This window comes from Pseudorca crassidens, chromosome 1 (assembly GCF_039906515.1).
Source record: "Pseudorca crassidens isolate mPseCra1 chromosome 1, mPseCra1.hap1, whole genome shotgun sequence".
In the NCBI taxonomy this organism is placed as follows: domain Eukaryota; kingdom Metazoa; phylum Chordata; class Mammalia; order Artiodactyla; family Delphinidae; genus Pseudorca; species Pseudorca crassidens.
This window is the reverse complement of record NC_090296.1, coordinates 76,726,656-76,749,718: the sequence shown is the minus strand read 5'-3', so window position 1 is coordinate 76,749,718 and position 23,063 is coordinate 76,726,656. Positions and strand designations below refer to the sequence as shown.

At 43.7% G+C, this 23,063-nt stretch overlaps 3 protein-coding genes and 1 non-coding gene across 7 annotated transcripts; all 4 read left to right on the top strand.

The window, feature by feature from the left end:
* Nucleotides 1–292: 292 nt before the first annotated feature.
* ANG (angiogenin) lies at nt 293–10,777 on the top strand. Of its 4 annotated transcripts, XM_067741643.1 has the most exons (3): nt 1,032–1,151; nt 5,197–5,355; nt 10,155–10,777. In XM_067741643.1, the coding sequence occupies exons 2-3, from the start codon at nt 5,221–5,223 to the stop codon at nt 10,617–10,619; spliced, it is 600 nt and encodes a 199-aa protein (XP_067597744.1). In that variant the 5' UTR covers nt 1,032–1,151; nt 5,197–5,220; the 3' UTR covers nt 10,620–10,777. The 4 variants fall into 4 exon arrangements, with proteins under 4 accessions (XP_067597769.1, XP_067597752.1, XP_067597744.1 ...); XM_067741668.1 differs by lacking the exons at nt 1,032–1,151; nt 5,197–5,355 and adding an exon at nt 293–430; XM_067741651.1 differs by lacking the exon at nt 5,197–5,355 and having other exon boundaries at nt 1,010–1,151.
* On the top strand, nt 533–604 carry TRNAP-UGG (transfer RNA proline (anticodon UGG)). The gene has a single exon. It is a non-coding gene; the product is annotated as a tRNA-Pro (tRNA).
* RNASE4 (ribonuclease A family member 4) lies at nt 1,011–15,566 on the top strand. Its single transcript, XM_067741678.1, has 2 exons — nt 1,011–1,151; nt 14,292–15,566. The coding sequence occupies exon 2, from the start codon at nt 14,309–14,311 to the stop codon at nt 14,750–14,752; it is 444 nt and encodes a 147-aa protein (XP_067597779.1). The 5' UTR covers nt 1,011–1,151; nt 14,292–14,308; the 3' UTR covers nt 14,753–15,566.
* A 5,411-nt stretch (nt 15,567–20,977) lies between these two features.
* Nucleotides 20,978–21,693, top strand: EDDM3B (epididymal protein 3B). Its single transcript, XM_067747662.1, has one exon. The coding sequence runs from the start codon at nt 20,978–20,980 to the stop codon at nt 21,416–21,418; it is 441 nt and encodes a 146-aa protein (XP_067603763.1). The 3' UTR covers nt 21,419–21,693.
* Nucleotides 21,694–23,063: the final 1,370 nt, after the last annotated feature.

Here is a 23,063-nt window from a genome sequence, read left to right as displayed (position 1 = left end):
AACACGCTCCAGACTGGTTCACCTCCAACAGATCAAAATACTGGCTCCCCGTATGTTGATGCCCATCAGTCCTGCCCCTAGGATTTTATACTCGCGCGAAGCAGTAGCAGCCCGGCAGATACACATCCTGTGCGTCTGTCCTGGGGCTCAGGACCCTACAATGTTGCAATCGACCCCAGCTCGGGCCCTCAGGCTCCAACTCGGTTCTCTCCAGGCTCCCTCCAGGCTCCCCCCACGCTGGAGCTCAAGGCTAGACTCCTCCCGGCGGGGCTTGCGGGAGCACCGACAGGTGGCCTGACGTCTGAAAAGCTGCCTCTTCTCACCCCCATCCGGCGTCTGGAGGCGTCCAGGACAAGGATCGAGGAGAATTAGCGAGGCTGGAGTCAGACGTGAGACTTCTTCAAGACGGAAGAGCTAAGCAAAGCGAAAGGTAAATGTCACAACATAAGGTAAAACTCCAGAGCAGCCTGGCAGCCAATTGCTGACGGAGAAGTAAGGTTCAGAGGAAAAGTACAGAAACTCTCGCCAGTGTGGCTCGTTGGTCTAGGGGTATGATTCTCGCTTTGGGTGCGAGAGGTCCCGGGTTCAAATCCCGGACGAGCCCCAGTGATTGAAACTTTTCCTTCCCCCTTCCAACCGCTGAAAAAATCTCAGTTCTATACAAACTTTCCAGCGTTCTGAACTGTTCTACAAAAGAGAACTGTTCTACAAAAAGATTATCTGTGCGGGGCCAAACTGCCTGGCTTCCTGGACTCTCGCCAGCGGACGCCTGGGAGGGGTAACCTCGCTCCCGCGAGCAGGGAGCAGGGGCCAGGGTCCCGCCGTCTGCACACCCCACAGGCCGTGTCCTCACGGCCCCTGAGCGTCGGCCTCGGATCTCCAGGCTCGCTCCCAGCCCAGGTGGGGACCCACCCCCTCCGCCTGGGGCGGGGGCTGCTCTGATGCCTGCGGCGGAGGCGGGTCCTGGAGGAAGGCGCCTTCTCGGAGAAACCGGGCGGGGCCTCAACTACAAAAAGGCTCGCACCCCGACGCTCCTCTACTCTTTGCTACCGGCTCCCCATCGTCCTCACAGGGAGGAAGAAGCGGGTGAGAAGCAAACACGTCTCTTTCCACCGTTTTGCCTGTTTCTGCAGACTTGTTCTGAGGCCGAGGTGGGTTCACACTTCTCCTCCTCCAGCTCCTTTTCCTCCATCTCCCCCCCCCCCCGCCTCCTTTTTAGTAGTTTCATCAGGGGCGTTTGAGTCGGGGGAGTCGCCTCTTAGCAGAGGCAGTGTGGGGCTCGGTGGGGAGGCGTTTGCGGCACCGGACTGGAGGAGCTGAGGAATAGGAAGGAAGGTAAAAGTCCAGTTCTTGTAGAGTCAGAGATTCCCCATTCCGACTCCGATGCTTATTTTCCGCAGCTAAGTGGAGATGCCAGCGCGAAATGCCTGTTGCCTCGAACGTAGGCTCTAAGTGGGACCCCAGAATTGGTGAACCGAAGGAAATCGGGGAGGCCTACACTTCCTCAAAACTAAGGATTCTTTTTCTTGGTACCCAGGATGATCGCCAGATTTATGAAACAGGTCTTGTCCCGTTTTTGCGACCGCAACTGACACGTGGGAGCTCGTGTTTTCGTTTTCTGTTTACTCCTCTATCTCCTCACCCTTAACCCACCTTCAGCCAGTGTTGAGACGTTCTTTGAGACATTGCCACCAACCTCTTCTCTAAGCTTTCTTAGTGGAACCTTGGGATCCTCAGCTTTCTTACTCTGTGACAGCACATCAAATGGTAACAGCACAGGGCTTATTTAGGCAGGATGGTAAAAACAGTTTCAGCAGCATTCTGGGGCCTGGGGAAATCTCAAGTGAGCTGTAGGGGAGCGGAATTTGCCATGCCAAACTATCTCTGTAGCATATTATTTTAACCTGGTTATTTCCTAAGAAACAGCAGACAAGGGGAAAATCCAGAAAGCCTAGTAGGAGTTAACTTTTTGTAGTAAGAAACATTTACATTTATAAGGGAAATCTCCATTTGTAAGAGTGTCTCCCTCGCTGTACCTGGAAGAGGATGACCAAATATCTACAAACTCTTGCCTGCTGGAGAAGACAAAGACTTAAGTTTGCATCACAACCCTACTTTTTACTGCGCTTTTCCTGGTACCCTAACATAACTGACTCTCCCCACCCTCAACATCCTTTTTTGCCTTGAGGGGAGGATGGTATTTAAAGAGAGGCTTCTGCCATTTTGGCGAGTTACTCAGTTTTCCTGGGTCTCTCTAATGTGTCCATGATTTTAAACATCTGTTTGATTTTCTCCTGTCAATCTGTCTCATGTCAATTTGATTCTTAAACCAGCCAGAAGAACCTGGAGGGGTGGAAGAAAATGTCCTCTTCCCCAACAGAGCCAAGACCTTTCCTGTGTCATTGGGAACCTCACAATCAAGTCATAAATGTAATCACTAGAAACCCAAGTGACATAATTATCTGAATAGCACATGGCTAACTTCCCAGAAGCAGCCAGAGGTATTCAAAGAGCCACTGAACTACACAGCTACTAACTAGTTAGTGCAGAAGGATAAGACATTTTATATTTCAAGCAACTTTTTAACAGATAATGGGGGTGTTAAAATATTTTGGGAATATATGGAAATATCCAAAGTAGTTTTCTCTTAAACAGCAACTTTTCATTGGCACCTTTAAAATGATCTTTGATTTCCTAGAAATTACTAGTGTGGACTGTGAATGCTGTGTGGTGCAGTGGGAAGCTTCTAGTCCCTGGAACTGCAAATATTCACTGGGCGATACATGTTCTTTTTTCGTTCCTGGTTCCTCATCTGTAAAATGAGGGGTTGATAGATAGTCTCTGAGGTCCCTCTTCTAATTCCGACTGTAGGATGTTGGTAACATGACTCTTATAGGAAAGAAGGTACTCCAGTAATATGGAGAAAAACTATAGTTTGGCAGAGAGGCTGGGGAAAATCATTCTAGGAAAAGAGGAATGGCTCTGGCTTTGTTGAAAGAGCAGATGTGAGCTTATAAGCAGTCAAAACTAAGGGGTTTGCCGAGTTACTGTTGTAAGCATTTGCCAGTGTGATTCATAAATTAAAGTAGTTGGCCAAGAAAGTGGACCACAGCAGGCCAGTGAAATCTCTCTTTAGTTTTTATTTAATCTTTTTTTGCGCAAAGAACAATCTCTGTAAACAGCTATTCTCCAAACACATTGAAATACCTGGGAAAGAGCGAATGGGCACAGAACAAGGGTTTGTTGAAAATGGAATGTTTAATGTTTGTCTTTGTTTGGAAATAGAGGTGGGTCAGCTGGACTTTGTCCCCATCCTCCCTCAATCAATAGTGTCCCCTAATTCCTGGAGGTAGAGGTGTGACCCTTATTTCCATGTGGACTTCAGCCTCTTTTAACCATTACTTCTGTTACTAAATAAGTTTCATGCCTTAGATTACTTATAATACCTAATACAATGTAAGTGCTATGTAACTAGTTGCTGGGGCACAGCAACTTAAAAATTTTGCTTTTTGGAAGTTTCTAGAATTTATTTTCAAATATTTTCGATCCATAGTTGGTTGAATCCGAGGATGGGGAACCTGTGGATGTGGAGCGTTGACTGTAGTTCCTCATTATAAGTGTTTTGAGTAAACACTTAGATGCATTTTAATGAAATAGTAAAACTTTCTTTTTTAATTTTTTCCAAAATCTTATATTCTGTTTCATCATAACCTCATTGGGCCAAGGTGAAAAGAAAAACAATTAGAATGAAAGCAATCATTCCCCATTCACCAGCTGACTTTTGGCATTGTCAGCTCTATGGACAGGTTGTGAAAAGGTTGTCGAGTGAAACCCCAGAGGAAGAGAAAGGACTCGGCTGTGTTCAGAGGCTGAAGGCTGCCCCCCAGCACTACTGCATAACTCTAAAATCAGAGGCTGATCTGTTTGTGTGAGTTGGTGCTTGCACTGGTGTTTCAGGCCATGGGACTGTATGTGCTCGATTTTGGAGTGGAGTATCTAATCTCTGCTTTCAGGCGATTTATCAGACTAGGGTGGGGTTGTGTTGATCAAGTCATCTTGATCCCCACAGACTGTGGGAGTTGGCTGCTGCTTCCTGGTCCAGGACTGCTGAGGCAATCAGGGTGTCAGCAATGGGTCTGGCAGCCTTCTCCGCAACAAGTGACTGGTTTGATAAGTCTTTTTTTTTTTTTTGGCCGCATGAAGCATCACGTAAGATCTTATTTCCCAACCAGGGATGGAACCCTTGCCCCCTGCATTGGAAAGAGGAGTCTTAACCACTGGACTGCCAGGGAAGTCCTGATAACTTTTTTTTTTAATCATGTTACTTGTATTAATAAATCTGAACTCACTACTAAAAGAAAAAGATCATCAGATTGAATCACAAAGCAAAACCCAGCTGTGTGGTTTGTAATGGCTGATAACTTTTTAAAACTCAATTCTTCAGTTTGTGTTTAAAAAGTGATGTGTGATTAATTTACGGTAGGTGCCCCTCTCAAACGGTGTGTTTGCCCATAAAAGGCAAGTGAGTGTTTGGGCACGTCGTTAGAGGCAGTAGAGCCCCACATCCCGCTGCTGCTCTTTGCTCTGTTAAAACCCAAAATTCAACGGAGTAAATTTGAAGACCTCATTGACTTTGTTGAACGATTCACGAATGGGGCAGCATCTCATCTAGTAGATAAGAGGTGCTCCGAGGAGCTCTTCAATGGAAGGCTTTTATAGTCAGAAGCTGGATGAGGCAAGAAAGTTATTAGCAAAAGAAAAAGAAAGGGTTGTTTCAGTCAAGGGCCCCTGCTGTTTGATTTCAGAGTTTCCTCATGAGAAAAACTGGCTTACATAATACCCACCTCACACAGTCTCGGTGATGGTTAAATGTAGTCATGTATATGAGCGCTTCATAGAGTGAAAGGTAACACTGATTATTATAATTATTATGATGATTTCAAGTGCATTTGTTTTACTGGTAGGCAGCCTGTCTTCAGTTGACACCTAAAATACAGGGAGACTGAAAACTTGGAGGTGGGTGGATGACAATAGAAGGCTGAGGATTTTTAAGAAGATAACAGTGTCCTAGATCCAACATCAGTGAAGGTGGGTGCTGAGGGTTTGTGAAATAGTTGGCCTCCTGCTGCTACCTGATATTTGAAACCATAGGATCTATAAGCGATCCTGGTGACCTTCAGTCCACTTTCTATGCAGGCAACGAATCCACTTTGTGAGTGGATGCAATGTCAGTGTTGCACTGATGGTGGAGATAATCAAGTTTACAACTGTGTTACAAGGAACAGAAGATTGAGTGCGCAGTTAGTCATTTGTGGACGGGTAAAGAAGAAAGGAAAGAGAAGCCCAGGACATATGGTAAGGATATTTCCGAGGGTTAGTAAGGGTTAGTAGCTGGGAGGTTGAGGTCAAAGGCAGGGTGCTAACAGCTGTCACATAACCTTCTCTGGAAGTGCTTTCCTGGTTCTGTGAAACCTACTTAGCACCCTTTCATGAAACCAAATTATGTGGGTAAACAGAAAGCACAGCGGAGCAGCATCCTGCCGAGAGACCCCAGCTCACTCTGCAGGCTTCTTCTGAGGCAGTTCTTAGAGCTGGCCCAAGAAACGACATCTTCTGGATCCAGATCATTGCATGGCAGCAATGAAACCTCGGTCCTGTCCTGGGCAAAAGTAAGAACCACGATGTCAGGAAAAGCAACTTTGGGACAAGAGGCCATGTTTATCAAACTTTGCCTCTGGAACAAATCTCTAATCGATTCAGGTGGATTGATAGCTGGCCGGGTCATGCCCAGGGAAGAGGTGAATGACTCTCATTGTTTGTCCAAGAGCAGTGTCCTTGGTTTGCCTGTCTCTGCAGAATTGGGGATTTTTAGATCTAGTCTCCCCACCCTGTTCATCTGATCACTATATAATGAGAACCAAGAGAGGCCTCCAGGTTCACACAGCTGGAACCCATCTCCAGGAACGAACAGCTGGAACCTCTCTTCAGTTGGAGGGAAACTTCCAGGTTTTTGTAAGATTCTTCCACCTGGGTAATCCGTTGTTTTATTTATTTACTTGTTTGTTTATATACTATTTTTAGCTGTCCATCCATTTCAGTGAAACTATTTCCCCCCTTTTAAAGCCTCTGGGCCCAAGCTCATGAATTAAGAAGAAAATGAATTAGATTCCAAAGTTTAAAATGAAAACAGATTTCTTTGGGGAATATTCTATATCAGGGGTCCGCAACCCCTGGGCTGTGGACGGGTAGCAGTCCGCGGCCTGTTAGGAACTGGGCCGCAGAGGAGCAGGTGAGCGACGGGGCGCGCAAAGCTCCATCTGCCACTCCCCACCGCTCGCCTTACCGCCTGAACCATCGCCCCACCCACGTCCGTGGAAAAATTGTCTTCCTCAAAACCGGTCCCTGGTGCCAAAAAGGTTGGGGACCACTGTCCTATATGTAGATAAAGGGAAATTAGTGCGATTAGGAGCAAGTGGAGGTTTAGGAGAGACTCCTAAATTGTGATAAAATCCCCAAAGATTTGGGAAAGCTGTTTGCTGAAGGGCATCCGGACCCCCCCCCCCCCCCGCCATATAGGCATTGTATGTGGCTTAACAAGAAAAGAAAACAGAAAATATATTTTTAGCTCTGTTTTCTTTTCTTTTTCGATATTTATTTATTTGGCTGCGCCGGGTCTTGGCTGCTACAGCACATGAGATCTGAGATCTTCGTTGCAGCATGTAGGATCTTTCAGTTGCGGCCTTCAAACTTAGTTGGCAAGTGGGATCTAATCTAGTTCCCTGACCAGGGATAGAACCTAGGTCCCCTGCTCTGGGAGCGCAGAGTCAGCCACTGGACCACCAGTGAAGTCCCAGCTCTGTTTTCTTATAACCTTCGCTGATAATTTCTTTCCTTAAGAAAGTTTTGGGGGAATTCCCTAGTGGTCCAGTGGTTAGGACTCTGCGCTTTCACTGCAGAGGGCGTGGGTTCAATCCCTAGTCAGGGAGCTAAGATCCCACAGGCCGTGCAGTGCGGCCAAAAAAAAGAAAGAAAGTTTTGGGTGCTCTTTGAAAGCAAAGTGGGACACATCCCAAGATCAAAAGAAGGTACACTGACCATAGTTACTCATCATTAAAGGTCAAGGTAATTCCCTGGTGCATAAAGTTTGGTGGATCCCTTGAATACAAAATATTGCCTGGGGGGAGAGGAAGAGAATGTTAATTTTTATAAAGACCAAGGGATTGGTTTGAGACAGAGGATAAAGTTAGTCTAAAGAACATTTGGAACAAATTCCACTGACACTTATGTGCTTGGGTCTAGAAGGATATGTGTAAATGGGTCTGACCACCCTTGACCAAGTGTGAGGCTCTGTGCCCTTGGCCTAGGCAGATTCACTTCTGGACCACAAATAATCTCTTATTTGTTTTCTTCCAATTCCCTTTTACCTCTCTTTTTGGGAAATTGAGAATTGCATATATGCTTGTGGAAGGTATGAGTTGGGGGAGCAGATGTTAGATAGTGGTGACCACTCTCACCAGTGGTATGTATTTGCTGGGATTTGGTTTCTGGATGTCTCAGGGAGTCAAGATTACAATAAGCCTGAGCAAACTTTAGCTGAGTTGTTATAGAACGAATGTGCAAATTTTGTAAGTCAGAAACAAAGATATTCCTTTACTTCCGCAGATTGGCACAGGAGGACCTTCAACCTCCCAACAAACAAGTGACTTTTTAGGGTGACAAGCCCTGAGGTAGGGTCAGTCCAGTGCCTTAACTAGAAGTGGTATGGGCTGGACTTACACACCGAGCCTTCAGGGATGTTGCATACCAGTGAGATTGGGCTGCAGACCATCCTATCATCTCTTTCTTCCAGCTGGTGCCTTGTGCTACCAACTAAACTTATACAAACTTATCTTTACAATTCCATGGTCACTGGACTTTGCTAGTGAAACTAGAAAGGCTCTCTATGCTTTATGAGAACCAGGGAATTTCAAACTTTTAGAGGTAGCAACTCTCATTTTATAGATGAACAAATTTAGGCCTGGAGAAGAAAATGAAGTCAGTCATTAAAAAAATTATTATTGAGGGTCTACTGTGAGGCAGGTAGTATAATACAAGGTGAATGATATGAGCTCTGCCCTCCTGTAGATTATGCACCGGTAGGAAACACTGAGAAGTAAACAGGTAATTGTTCGCTCAGATCCCATGAATAATGGTTTTGGAATGGCACCCATGAAACCTGACAAGAGGTAAATCTTTATTTTGTGATATCCTTGTGGGCATATACTGAGCGTTGTGACTTTTGCTTTGACACTGGTGACCTGTCCTTGGGCTTAATATCTGAAGCATAGAGTGTTTGGACAGAAACTGTAGACAGGCCTGCCAGCTCACACCCCCTTCGGTGAACAGCAATATCCCCTGTACAATACTGGCACCTCCTACAAGGACCCACTGTTTTCTCTACAGCGTGGGAGACAGCATTCCTATCCACCACTGCCACCTAATGACTCTTTTGGGTACTACCAGCTCAGGTTCTACTTCCAGATTTTTGGACTCTGGGATTCTGGCTTCTGCTCCCTGTGGGACCTTTAAGGACCCTTCCAACCTTGACAGCCTGCCATTCTACGATTGCCTGTGACATTAGAAGGCAATATTTGTCCATAGCAGAGCAAGAGACTCAACTGATGACAATTCAAGAAAGCTTTGTCTTCCAAAAAACTAGAAAGAGAAAACACACCCAGGAGACTGAAAAGCACAATGTTAATGTAAAGAGCTTGGCGCGTGGGGAGCATGGCAGCCCAGCAGCTGTAGTGGAGCAGCCGCCATGTAGGACTACTTGTTATTCTTTTAGGTGGGACTCTTCCAATCACGTACCACTTTCTTGCTAACCTCCCAAGAACACACTTTTGCTGCTGCTATTACAGATCATACTCTTATGTGCTTCATGGAAACCTTTTCAGTGACTATTTCTTTATTTCATAATTGAGGAATGACTTAGTGTATAATTTGGTCATTTCTTAGTGTATAATTTGGTAATTCTTTGGCAGTATACCCAATTTGTCTACAGTTATGATAAAACAGACAAGGTAGTGAAATGCCCCATCAAAGTGATTCAAACTACCACGAGGGCATGACTGTCTCTCTCTCTGAGCCCTTCTGTGTGTCTATCCACATGTACTGTACTCTTTTTCCTCCTAATAAACACTTTACTTGCTTCACTAAAAAAAAAAAAAAAAAAAAAAAGGAAGAAAGAGAGGTCATTTCGCTCACCCTGTCACATGCCTTCACATGTAACCAGCAGAACCCCGAATCCTCTTGTCTTTCTAGAGCCACAGCTGTACTCCCAGGGCTGCTTAGCATCACTACAGGCTCAGTGCTACAACCTGTGGCCTCTTTAAGGGCTACAAAAATATGTTTATTGACTTACACACAAGAAAAGCACAATATAAAAATTAATAATTAATTTAATATCCATGACACTATACCATTTATTCTTTTTTAAATAAATAAATTTATTTATTTATTTTTGGCTGCGTTGGGTCTTTGTTGCTGCGCACAGGCTTTTCTCTAGTTGAGGTGAGTGGAGGCTACTCTTCGTTGTGGTACACGGGCTTCTCATGGCGGTGGCTTCTCTTGTTGTGGAGCACGGGCTGTGGGCACGTGGGCTTCAGTAGTTGTGGCGCACGGGCTTAGTTGCTCCGTGGCATGTGGGATCTAACCCATGTTCCCTGTGTTGGCAGGTGGATTCTTAACCACTGTGCCACCTGGGGAGTCCAAGACTTGGTGTGTCTTAATGGTCTTTGTGTTCCAGGACCTAGCACGGTGACTGGTACCCAGTAGGGGCTTATGTAGGGTTTGTTATTAAATTAGTTAATATGAATGAAAGAGTGTGAATGGATTTTGTAATGCTACAACTGGTAGAAATGTAAATTTTCAGGGATAGGAAAGAGGGGTTGGGGCTGGAAGGTGTGTTCAGGAAACTTTTAAATAGACTTTCCAAAGGAATCGATAGACAAGACATATGAGACTAATGAGGAAAGGAAAAGAAAAAGATATGCTTAGGTGACGGACGATACCTGATTTATGACGCCCGGTCAGAGGGAAAGGTCCCTGTCCTTTTAGCCTAATTTGGCAATGCTATTCTGTGCCCCTACTGCATCTCCATTTTCTCTTGGTAGGAGCTTTTGTTGAAAGAGATGGTGATGTTCCTGAGCCCCCTGTTTTTCGTCTTCATGCTGGGTCTGGGTCTGACCCCACTGACCCTGGCTCAGGAAGACTACGGATACAGACACTTCCTGTCCCAGCACTATGATCCCCAACCAAAGGGCCGGGATGACAGATACTGTGAAAACATGATGAGGAGGCGAGACCTGACCAATCCCTGCAAAGAGGTCAACACCTTTATTCATGGCAGCAAGAATGACATCAAGGGCATCTGTGATGATACGAATGGAAAACCTGGCGAAGGCAATCTCAGAATAAGCAAGTCTTCCTTCCAGATCACCACTTGCAAGCATAAAGGAGGGTCCCTCCGGCCTCCATGCAGGTACAGAGCCACAAAAGGGTACAGAGTCATTGCTATTGGCTGTGAAAATGACTGGCCCACCCACTTGCAGGAGTCCTTTATCACTCCAGCACAGTAGCCTAGAGCTGGCTCTGCTCTTTTTTCCTTGCATTTCCCCCTCTTACTGTAGCAACATTCATTGCTAGGAATCCAGAAAATGAGCTGCTGATCTTTTTGTTTTCTGTTTTACAATATGCTTAATAAATAAAAACGTCTCTGAAATCAGTAAAAATCAAAGTCTTCTCACTGATTCTTGGTCTATTGATCTTTCCCCATTTTCTCTATTCAGCTGTCCCCTGAGAGGGTTGGATGGGATAGAAATGCCTTTTTCCTTATCAGTCAGTTCCTTATCAGGCATGAAGGAGGTGGACTTTACCTTTCCGTGAAGGTAAGGATGTTAAATTCATCTTACCGAGATTGCTGGGAAAATTCCAGGGCTCAAGGCCACTAAGCAGAATTTTTAGGAGAAGCAGAATTTTTTGCTGTCACCGTTAATAAGCCAGTATTACTTTTACAAATGTTAAGCCCTAGGAAGAAGAGTTTAGGACTAAATACCAACAGATTAATTACACTCTCTCTCTCTTTCACACACACACACACACACACACACACACACACACACACACATTTGTAATCCTGCATGAATACCAAAATCCATTCAGGGTAGCCACTCTTACCTTAAGCAGGAAGTAATTTGATATTGTTTTGAATGGAACACTGACAGGATATTCTCATGGTTATTTTATATAAAGATCAAAAAATTGATTACTATAATTATTTTCTCTTTAATCTTTTACTTTATCAACTGACGTCTGGCAACTCTGAGGTCTTGGGGAGGTCATAGAAAGATTCCAAGCTTATCCTTTATTCTTCTTCAACTTGATGTTTTTAAGTAAATACAAACTTAGGTTAACTTAGGTTAACTTAGGTTAACTTAGGTTAATTATGCTAATTAATCCATGGGTTCAGTGGTTAACTTCCTGTTACCTAATCTCATCAACAGATACCTGGATATTTTATTTAGAAAGTAGTTAATAAATTACAGTTATGCATCACTAGTTTTGCCATCTTATGAATGACTATAGTGGTCACAGTATTCCCCATGGTGGCCTCCCCTGCTGCCTACATGCCCTCAAATGGACCAAAAGCCCTGGCTCCTCAATACCTGGGTTATAGGCCAGTGTCCTGGTGCCACAGAGAGCCCACCCTCACTGAAAGTACTCAATTTATGGAGAAAAGGATGAAAAAGTACTCAATTTATGGAGGAAAGGATGAAAAAGTACTCAATTTATGGAGGAAAGGATGAAAGGTTATGGATACATACTCAACACATGAATATATCTGCCTTGAATTCATCTATTTCAAAATTGAAAACATTGTCATTTCTTTCTGAAGTAGGGAGAAGGGTTTTCCAAACCTCCTTTATTAGAAAATTTGTCTTGGGACTTCCCTGGTGGCGCAGTGGTTAAGACTGCGCCTGCCAATTCAGGGAACACGGATTCAATCCCTGGTCTGGGAAGATCCTGCATTCCTCGGAACAACGAAGCCCGTGTGCCACAACTACTGAGCCTGAGCTCTAGAGCCCACGAGGTGCAACTACTGAGCCTGCGTGCTGCAACTACTGAAGCCTGTGCACCACCTAGAGCCCGTGCTCTGTAACAGAAGCCACCGCAATGAGAAGCCCACACACCGCAACGAAGAGTAGCCCCCCACTCCCCACAACTAGAGAAAGCCCGCGTGCAGCAACAAAGACTCAACACAGAAAAAAAAAAAAGTTCTGGAAATGTATAGTGTTAAAAAAAAAAGAAAGAAAGAAACTTTATCTTACTATAAAATCAAAAAACTCTTAGGAAGCGAGAAATTTCCAGAGTTTGGTAGACTATTTGGATTTTTTTTTTTCTGGTTCTCCAACCAGGACTGTCTCCCTAATATTAGGCAAAGGGGCTTCCAAACAGACTCTTGCCAACTCACGGTCTTGATGGGGAAAGTCAAAGGCATGGACCATTATTACATAGATCACATCACAGTTGTGAAAACTCACATCTCCAAACATCTACTTAGAGCATTATTATTGCATACCCTGCCCTGGTGTTAGGACAAATGACACTCTCCCAGGAAATCAAGTGGCATTGGGATAGGGTTCTTCCTGACCTGCTGATGGAGCTAGCAGCTGAGTAGCCAACCCTAGTAGTTTTTGCTCTTGATCTCTTGTTCTCTCACAACCAAAGTTTGTTTAGAATGAAATGTTGAGTCACAGGCAAGTCATTTTATCTCAGGTCAATCATTTGAAGAATTGAAATCCTAATCCACTATGTTTTGTTGACTTTGCAAGGAAAAGAGAAGAAGCACCCCCAAATGTCAAGTCCTTTGAAGAATGGTGACATGAAAGAAAGAAAATTCCATGCACTTTGGAGAGGAAACATTTGTCCAGGGACATAGCATAAATTCTAGTAGCTGAGATATTTTGGCTTAAAAAGAGCCTTCATCTCTTGGGAATACAGATTCTCTACAAAATAAGAGGGAGGGTGTCAATAATATGTGCAATTCAGTTTAGTTGTTAGTATATCAGATTGAGGGAACAAAGGAAACCAAGAAAAATGGAAATTGTAAAAATGGCCACTGCTGACATATACTGAACACTTAACGGTAGGCTAGGCATTGTGATAAGCACTTTACATTGATTTTATCATTTATTCTTCACAACATTCCTAAGAAGTAGGTATTATTATTATGCTTATTCTACTTGTGAGGAAATATACTGAGAGAGGTTAAGTCATTTCCCCAAGGTCACACAGTTAGTGTGGCAGAACTAGGTCATTGGGATCACAGTATCAAAAGAAGTTCTTACTGAGATTTGACGTGTGCAGTGGAGAAAGCCTTTGGGGCAAGCTCTAAACAAAAGTACGTGTTGGGAGGATTTAGGGATCATTTCATTTTCTGTTGTAGGTAGAATCTTGAGATGCACCCATTGATGTCTACATGGGACTTCTGTTCATAATGTTTTTCCATGTCTTGTTAACTCAGTTGGTTACTGTGGCTGAGGTCATGGGTTTGCTCTTGGATGAATAGTTTAATCTACTCTGTAGCTAGTCATCTTGCTAAACCATGTTGTTGGTCACAAAGAAGCAGGATGAGAGAAAGTAGACAGAACTGCGCAAAATTGGATTTGGGAAAAGCAACCCAAAGTACATTGTTGTGATGAAGCTCTTACCCAAGTGCTAAGTGTATCTTCAGAAGTTGTATCCAGTGGTCCTGGGGTTGAGGGGTAAATCGAACATCATTTCTTCCCGCCATCCTGCTTCCCACAACTCCTTCACTTCCCTCACTTCCCAACTCCATATCGCATATATGCGGCATCAGACACAGGAATATGACATAGAGCTTCGTATCTTTCTGTGCACAGGCAAAAGGTGGTTGTGAACTTAGAAGCTGGCGTTTAAAAGAATGATAGTTATGTTTGATCCTAATCATTATCGTTAAGGATAGGCTGTAGGTGGAATAAAGTGCAGGTCCCTCGTCAGCCGTTTAATCACTCACACGGGGTGATCCACCATCATGAAGCAGCCTCTTTGAAACAAAGGACAGTAGTAACCATATATATCAAACTAGGAGTTCAGCTGGGGCTAATCCTTGGACTGCATGTGTAGAAAATGGATCTGTCTGACGCTCCAAAAATTGTCCTTTCTGCTTTGGGTTGCTCACTTCCTGTTGAATCAGGGATGATTTTGCCTGCCCCTTGGTTTCTCTCTAGGCATCTCCAAGGTAGTGATGGCTCTCCAGACGACCCATGCATTACTCCTGCTCTTGCTGCTGACCCTGCTGGGGCTGGGGCTGGTACAGCCCTCCTATGGCCAGGATCGCATGTACCAACGATTCCTGCGGCAACACGTGGACCCTGATGTGACAGGAGGCGATGTTGGCTACTGCAACTTGATGATGCAAAGACGGAAGATGACTTCACATCAGTGCAAGCGCTTCAACACTTTCATTCATGAAGACCTTGGGAACATTCATAGTATCTGCAGAACCGCCAATATTCAGTGCAAGAATGGCCGGATGAACTGCCATGAGGGTGTAGTGAGGGTCACAGATTGCAGGGAGACAGGAAGTTCCAGGGCTCCCAACTGCAGATACCGGGCCAAGGCCAGCACCAGACGTGTTGTCATTGCCTGTGAAGGTAACCCAGAGGTGCCTGTGCACTTTGATAAATAGATACCACCCAGCAGGGGTTATGGCCCAGCTGCTGGCCTTTAATTTACTCCTTAAATAACAATGAGTAATGCATTTGAGCTGTCCCAGGCTCCGTCTCCACTGCTTCTTTCTTTCCTTTTTTTTTTTTTTTGGTTCATTATATAACCAATTCTGTTAAATACATTGCATGAAAGATGAAACATAAACTTATAATGAATCTGAGCTTTTCTGTAATAAGCTTCCTTCTATAATACTGGTCAGCTTTGCTGTCTCTAATCTCATCCTCTGGAATTTAGTCATTACTTAGCACTTCAAGAATTTCAAGGTGCTTTCATCTAAGTTATCTCATTCTAATACCATAGCACCCTTGGGATGCTAGTGTTGCAATATACAAAAGTGTTGCTAGTGTTGCAATATACAAAAGTGCAAAGTTAAGAGATTTGCTAAGACCAAAAGGTTAGTAGAAAAGCTGAGACAAAAGTCTAGTTTACACGGTTACTAATCCAGGGCTTTTTCCACTTCATCACAAGGAATGTTTTGAAAATATCTGGTTTCTGTTCTTCCCAAATGTCAGCTGTTGGGGGAAGCATTAAAAATTTGAAAATAGACACTGGCAACATGAGAGCTCTATCTGTATAATGCGGCAACCTTACTGTGTTTGGATCTAATAAGATCAAGAAATTATACAAGGGATTTTCTTTTCCTCTTCCCAAACTTTGGAGTCGCCCTAGTAAGTCAGAGTATTAAAATGTACTTGATCATTAAGACTCTTCCTGACTGAAAGATTTTTCAAGTCTTCCTTATAATAAAGGAAATAAGGTACCTTCAATTCCAAGTATTTGAGAAGACTATGGTCTTGTGTGTGAGATTTTTTTCCCCTCCTATCCTCTTTTAATTCTCCTCTAGTTTATAAACATGCACGCACTTTAATATCCTCATAAACTCTGGCTCAAGACTAAAGCTCATCAGATCAATGACCATGACACAAAAAACTTTGTCTCATTTGCTCCAGAGAGAATGATTCCTCTCAAGACAATTCTCATACCCCTTCCTTCTCCCTTTAAATATTTAGGAGCAAATTGGGGGACAGAGATGTATAAAGACATTAACTGCTAAAGAAGGAAAGTGTGTGTGTGTGTGTGTGTGTGTGCGTGTGTGTGTATGTGAGAAAGGACTGAGCTGAAAGCATTTGAATTGTAGCAGACATATATTATTTATATTTAAAATGTACAACTTCATTTGGTATACATATACATTTTGAGATAATCACTATAATCAAGCTACCAAACATATCTATCATTTCACATGGTGACCTTTACGTGTGTGTGTATGATGAGAATCCGTAGGATTTACCCTGTTAGCACATTTTAAGTATGCAGTACTGTATTGCCACCTGTTAAAAAACCTAGGGGTTCAAAAGAGACCTCCCCAAGATGTGCTACTTTGGCATGTGGATTATTTTGAGCTAATGGCAGTGGAGACCCTGTTAACTCAAGAGAAACTACTGCCCCTCACTTAAGTTCCTAGAAGAATTTAAACTGAGGATTTTTCCCAGAAAAAGAGTTATTAGCAGACATAAAATGGATCGCTTTCTTAGCTTGCCACTTCACACATGAGTCCTAGGAGTGTCTCCCTCCTGCCTCTATATTCCTTGAGTCACTACTTGATTTAGGTCTTCAGTAGATAACACTAAGTTGCTGGGAAGGGCTCAAGATGTATGGGCACATGATGGCCATCTTATCTTTTCTTAGAGTCACCTCTCAAATCCTCCATACCCAGGTGCCCAGAATTCTTGCCTTTTTACCCCCGCTCTTCACCCAAAGAACTAGAGTAGTTGGATTTACAGCGTCCTCTGAGACGATCCCCGTCTAGACTATCAGCACATGATTCCCCGTTATTCAAGGAATACTTGACATGAGCTAGGGTTTACAGTGCACCAGAGTTTCTGTAAATACCAACACGTCCGCATCTAATCCTGATGACATATTTCCCATTCCAAGAGAAGAAACAGGATGGCATTGCTACGAACATGCTTTGAAGACAAGTTCTGGATATAAACTAAGCATTCTGACTATAGGACAGGAAAAAGAATTTTCCCTCTATCCTTCTAGGTTCTGAGACCTGGATGAGATCCCCCTGTAATAAGAGATAGATTAACAAGAGAAAATGTTGACCTAAAACAAACAGACTGCCAGTTATTTCTCCAGCAAAAAATAGGTTTATTTGGGATCAGCAAAGAATTGCAATTTGAGGTCTACAACCATGGTGAGCCACATGCAAGTCTCCAGCAAAAATGGAGAGAATTTTATAGAGGAGAAAAGGAAGTTGGGAGGGCTATAGTAAACAGAGCATGGCTTTTTGTTGGCTGAGTTGTGACAGTCTCTTAATTTCTGAGCCAGGAAAGAAGAGGAAATCTCTCTTCTTCCTGTTGGCTCTGCTATCCTCATAGAGCATGAGAGCTCCCCCTTCTGGTCTCCTGACTCTATTTAATTGAGATTTCTATTTATTATTATTATTATTTTTACAAAAAACAAACAGAAGCTTAACAAAATGTATATTTCCTGTATGCTTGGGAGATACCCAAGAAAGCTGACTAAAACTCCCCCAGTGGCCCAAGCTGATACCTCAAATACCATTTTCAGCTAAAGACAAAAGAGGATGTTGGGGATAGTATTACCGGAAGGAAGGAAATTCACCAAAGTTGAAAGGAGCAAATGGTGGTAAACAAATATTTGTTGAGCCTTGTAGAGACAGTGGGACAGAGAGAAATTTTAACAAACAGACTTTGCTAGGTTCCTCCCTGTCTACACACCTAGTTCATATTATACTATAATTATCCATGGTGTAACTGTCTTCCTGGAACAAGTCCCCTACCTACATTCTGTCGACTGAAAAAAATGCACAACCTAAAAGATGAGAATTATGTTTTATTTGGTGGACTTACTGAGGACCTAAGCTTGGGAGACAGCCTCTCAGATAGCCTTGAGGGGCTGTTTTGAAGAGGTTAGGGAGGAGCCAGGATATATAGGAGTTTTTCAAAAAAAAAACCCAACAGGTAGTTGGAACATCAAAAGATTACTGTTAATTAAAGAAAAACCAGGCATCTTAAGTTTAATGAATTTAGCACTTTTCTATGTATAAGAAGATGCAAGAGTCTGGGCTCATTGAAATCTTTCCTTTGAGATGCACCTTGACTATCTAGGGCCAGTATCCTGTTTATCTCCATCCTGAATTCCCCTCAGGGGGCACCGTTGCGGCTGGCTGCAGTGGTTGCTGGCTTGATGGTTTCAATATCCTTTGTTTACTGAAATGGCAGATGGTATTCTTTGTTCATAATTCTTTTAGGTAGTTAGAGGGGAGGTCAATGGTTCTTCCTGAGTCTTGTATGCCGTGATTGTTTTCAGCTCAAAATAATCCACATGCTGAAGTGACACATTTTGGGGAGGCAAATGTTGCTCCCCTCAGAGGCATATTTTGGGGTGGCATATTCCGCTACCCTTTATGGCATTCTGATAACAAGGTGGCCCAGTGAGAAATTCAACCAAGGAGGGTTAGCTAGGAACAGCCCTTGAAGAAATATGTTCATAGGAAACACATTCAAGGATCTCACTTTATCCGCAAACTGTGCCTTTGACTAGATACTTTTCACCTCTCAATGGAAGTCCCACCGTTTACAACTCCAGATGTGGTTTTCCTCACTGAAGTTCCCATGGAACATAGCCATCCAGGGAATTTCCCCTAGAAGTTGGTTGGGAAATGAGTTTAGGAGCCAGATATCTGGTTGTCTCCTGATAACTCTAGATAACCCCTCTCTGGTGTTACCCAAGGCCTTGCAATTCCTTTATGCCCACAAGTCAGTCTTCGGGGTTTGACACCTTTGCTCCAGGCTATTCTCACAGTGAACCCAAGGATTCTAGATGAGAAGCTATAGGAACTGGTTCTCTTAGTGAGGCTGTCCTTCACCCCCACCCCACTGCCAATCAGTTGGAACACTGTACCTCCCACTGCTATTCCTTCCTTCCTTCACTACTGCAGACTTCTTGGCTCTAAGAAAAGGGGAAAGACGCAGACTCTCTGCTCTTTAGATCCATAAACTGATCCCTACTACAGCCAGTGACAGGAGTGTTGGATCTGAATAGGGTGAGTTACGTTTAGAAGGGTTGGTGCTGAGGATGCTTAGAGGGAAAGGCCCAGGAACACTGTAAGGGGCTTGATTGGACTTCTAGATGGTGGAATTAAGAATAGTGACCCGGGCTTCCCTGGTGGCGCAGTGGTTGAGAGTCCGCCTGCCGATGCAGGGGACACGGGTTCGTGCCCCGGTCCGGGAAGATCCCACATGCCGCGAAGGGGCTGGGCACGTGAGCCATGGCCGCGGAGCCTGCGCATCCGGAGCCTGTGCTCCGCAACGGGAGAGGCCCGCGTACCACACACACACAAAAAAGAATAGACAGTGACTCAACTTGTAAGAACCAAAGACCTGGACTCAACTCAGCGTTAATCTCACTGAAACAGTTCTTGGAGCCTCTCTCCACTCTTCCATCCCTCCCCACTTCTTCTCCAATCTTCCTGAGCATAATACCATTGTCCCTTAGTATCCATGGGGGGCATTGGTCCAGGACCCCCCCATGCCCAGGATACCAAAATCCAAGCTTGCTCAAGTCCCTTATATAAAATGGTGTACGTAGTATTTGCATCTAACATACGCGCATGCTCCTATATGCTTTGATCATCTCTACATTACTTATAATACCTAATACAATGTAAATAACTGTAAATACAATGTAAATGCTATGTAAATAGTTGGCAGCACACAGCAAATTCAAGTTTTACTTTTTAGAACTTTCTGGATTTTTTTTTTGAGGGGGGACTATTTTTAATCCATGGTGTGGTTGGTTGAATTCCTGGGTGCAGAACAAATAGATACAGAGGGCCAACTGTACATTGAAGCAGCTTGAATCCTGGTCTTCTCTTCATCCTATTTAGGCCTTTTGAGCCAGGGGTAGGGTGCCACAAATGAGAACGTGCCTACCCCTTGCGCTCTGTTTGATGGAGTACTTGACATTCTCAGATACGCTCTCAGTACACGTATCTCATTAGCCTCTTACAGGTTTGTGAGGGAGTTATTATTAAGCCCATCTGAGGACATCACACTCAGAGAGTTGAGAATCGGGTTAGAAATTCCACAGGGCCGGGTATACTCCTCATGGTAAATGACGACAGAGAGCTAGTTTAAAGGGAAGACTTTTTCAAGCAACTCTCTGCTCTAATTTTGACCAGAGTAGCTGTTGTGAGGGCAGTTTCAATTTTGGTACTTGATTGATTAGAACAATATTTCAAAACTGGAGTTCCTTTATGATGACCTTCTTAACAATAGATCAAGATCGTTTATAATGATGATAATTAGGGAAGTGGCCTCTGAGAAGGGATGTGGGTAGTCACAAGTGATAACATGTTTCACACAGGCTTTGGGGAAGTGTCTTAAAGAAGTCAAGGTCCTGGTAAGCACCATCTTGCAGAGTCAGCGTAGCTGCAGCCTCAGATTTCAAGGAACCAAAGCCTTCCTGCTTCAAAAATATCTCCCAAGTTTCTATTCATCTTCTGTATCCCCTTAAGAGGCAACAACACTTTCCACCTCACAGACATAGAGCTTAAAATACCATTTTCTTTAGGACACATGCTCTTTTGAGAATTGATCTGAGGACTCCCTTGTGGTCCAGTGGGTAGGACTCCGAGCTCCCAATGCAGGGGGCTCAGGTTTGACTCCTGGTCGGGGAACTATATCCCACATGCATGCTGCAACTAAGAAGTCCGCATGCTGCAACTAAGAAGTCCGCATGCTGCAACTAAAAGATCCCGCATGCAGCGACTAAGACCCGGTGCAGCCAAAATAAATAAATAAATATTAAAAAAAAAAAAAAAGAATCGATCTGGACTGCAAAACAGCTAGCTAGAGGGTGATTTGTTCCTCAGTTCAGGTGGAAGAGATGGCAGACAGGAGGTACTTGGAATTCTCAAAATGAACTTCATCAGTTTTTTACAACTTTGTGCTTATCTCACTCAGGCTGTAACATATTTTCAGTTCTTATAAACTTTATTATCTAATGAGAGTTATCACCTTCTAGCCTGGGAACCAAATGATAAAATTTGGTTGAAGGGCCTACGTTGGCAGAAAGGAATTTTAAGGTAGAGCTCAGCAGTGCTTCCTCTCTCTTCCCTGTACCCCCACAGGTGGCCCTGGGGACTGAGATGGCATCCTCTCTAAAGGTCCTAGGCCCTCTCTTGGCTCTGCTGTTCCCTCTATGTGGGCTCCTTGTACACAGCCAGAACGTTTCCTGGAGGGAATTCGTGAAACAGCACCACCCTAGCACAAACTGGGAATTCAGCAAGTACAAGTGCAGTGATCTGATGAGGGAAAGAGGTGTTTCAAAAGACGAGAACTATCACATCTTTGTCTATACCGTATGGCACAAGATTGAGCATATATGCATCAGGAACTGGAGAGATCACTACAGAAATGTATATATGTGGGCCCCATATCCCTTCAAAACACTCAAGTGCTACCAGAAGAATAGCAAAAACAACTACAAAGATTACAAGAGCTACAGCTACATTGAATTCCATTGTGGCACGAATGGGTTTGTTGATGGCATAGAGGACATGCAGTTGTTAGAGGATATCAGCAACTAGAAAGTTGACCCACACCCACAGGTTTTAGCGTTCAGTGCTTCCCAAGTGGTGGTCCCTCCCTGCACCAAGAGCCCTTGCATTTATTTGCCAATGTTTTGCAACTACTGAGAGTTATGTTTCACGTGGTTTCTTACTATCGTAACTTTGCCTATGTTGTTTCTCTGCCTGGAACACCCTTCTGTCCTTATTTACCTGATTTACTTCTACATTTTTGAAAAGATTCAGCTCATATGGAATCTCTTTTTGACTAACCCAGGAATTTTCCTGACATTGACTCTCCTTATAACTTTGCAAGTGGAATGATCTTCCCATCCCTAAATAAATTTTATCATTCCAATGTGTGAAATTTATTTATGTGTCGTGTGATTAGCACGGGTGTTATAACTGTGAGTTATATAGCTTACGCTTGAATGTGATTTGTGCTGTATGTAGGTTTAAAGTGTATTATATGTGTGTGTCTAATATGTGTAATAGACTTGTGTGTATGATGAAAGTATAACTGTTTATGTGCTAAGCTGGGGAAAAGTTGTGACCTAGGCATTGATTGTGGGGATATGCTGAGTTCCCATACCCACCCAGATTGATGGGTGTGGCCAGAGCTGATTAGGTACAAAATATGTAGCATGTTCCTGGCACGTAGCAGGTGCTCAGTCAACACTGATTTTCTTCCTTTCTATCCTTTGACTTGGTATTTTAATTTTGACTTTGACAGAACAAACATGACAAGTGCCCATCAATTGTCTCCTCTCCCTGGATTTCTTTAAGAATGTCTGTAAGGAGGCTATTGCATTTTAGATGAGTTACGGTAGTATGTATGTTTCCTGATGAATAATACATTAAGTAGAAGATATGAACACAAATGAGTTTATCTGATAAAAACCGTTTTCACTTGGCAGAGATATAGGGTAGGGCTAGAGGACTTTAAAATGAAACTATCATCAAGAGTGGGGCTTAGGGACTTCCCTGGGCACAGTGGTTAGGAATCTGCCTGCCAATGCAGGACACACGGGTTCGATTGCTGGTCCGGGAAGATCCCACATGCCGCGGAGCCACTAAGCCCATGAGCCACAACTACTGAAGCCCGTGCCCTCTAGGGCCTGCATGCCACAACTACTGAGCCCGCGAGCTGCAACTACTGAAGCCCACGCGCCTAGAGCCCGTGCTCTGCAACAAGAGAAGCGACCGCAATGAGAAGCCCGCGCAGCGCAGTGAAGGGTAGCCTCCGCTCGCCACCACAACTAGAGAAAGCCTGCGCACAGCAACGAAGACCCAACGCAGCCAAAAATTAAAAAAAAAAAAAAAGAGTGGGGCTTAAGACTTGCATTTTGTTGGAGGAAAGAGGAAGTAGATTGGAGAAGGAAATGTTGAAACACAAGTAAGTAAGGTCCACAGAAATTCTGTTTGCTAAATGAGAGATAGAGATACAGAGTAAGAGAAATGTTCGCTTCGTATAATTTTGCCTGGGGCAGGTATGCGAAGGAGAGATACTGAACATTAAAGGACCCTGTGTTCTTCAGCCTCCTGCATCACTGAATGACTCAAGCCTTGAAACAATTAGAACAAAGACCAGGGTATAAACATTTTAAATTAGATGACACTTTAAATTAAGCTGCACACTATAAGGGAGCAGAATTTTCCACCCTAA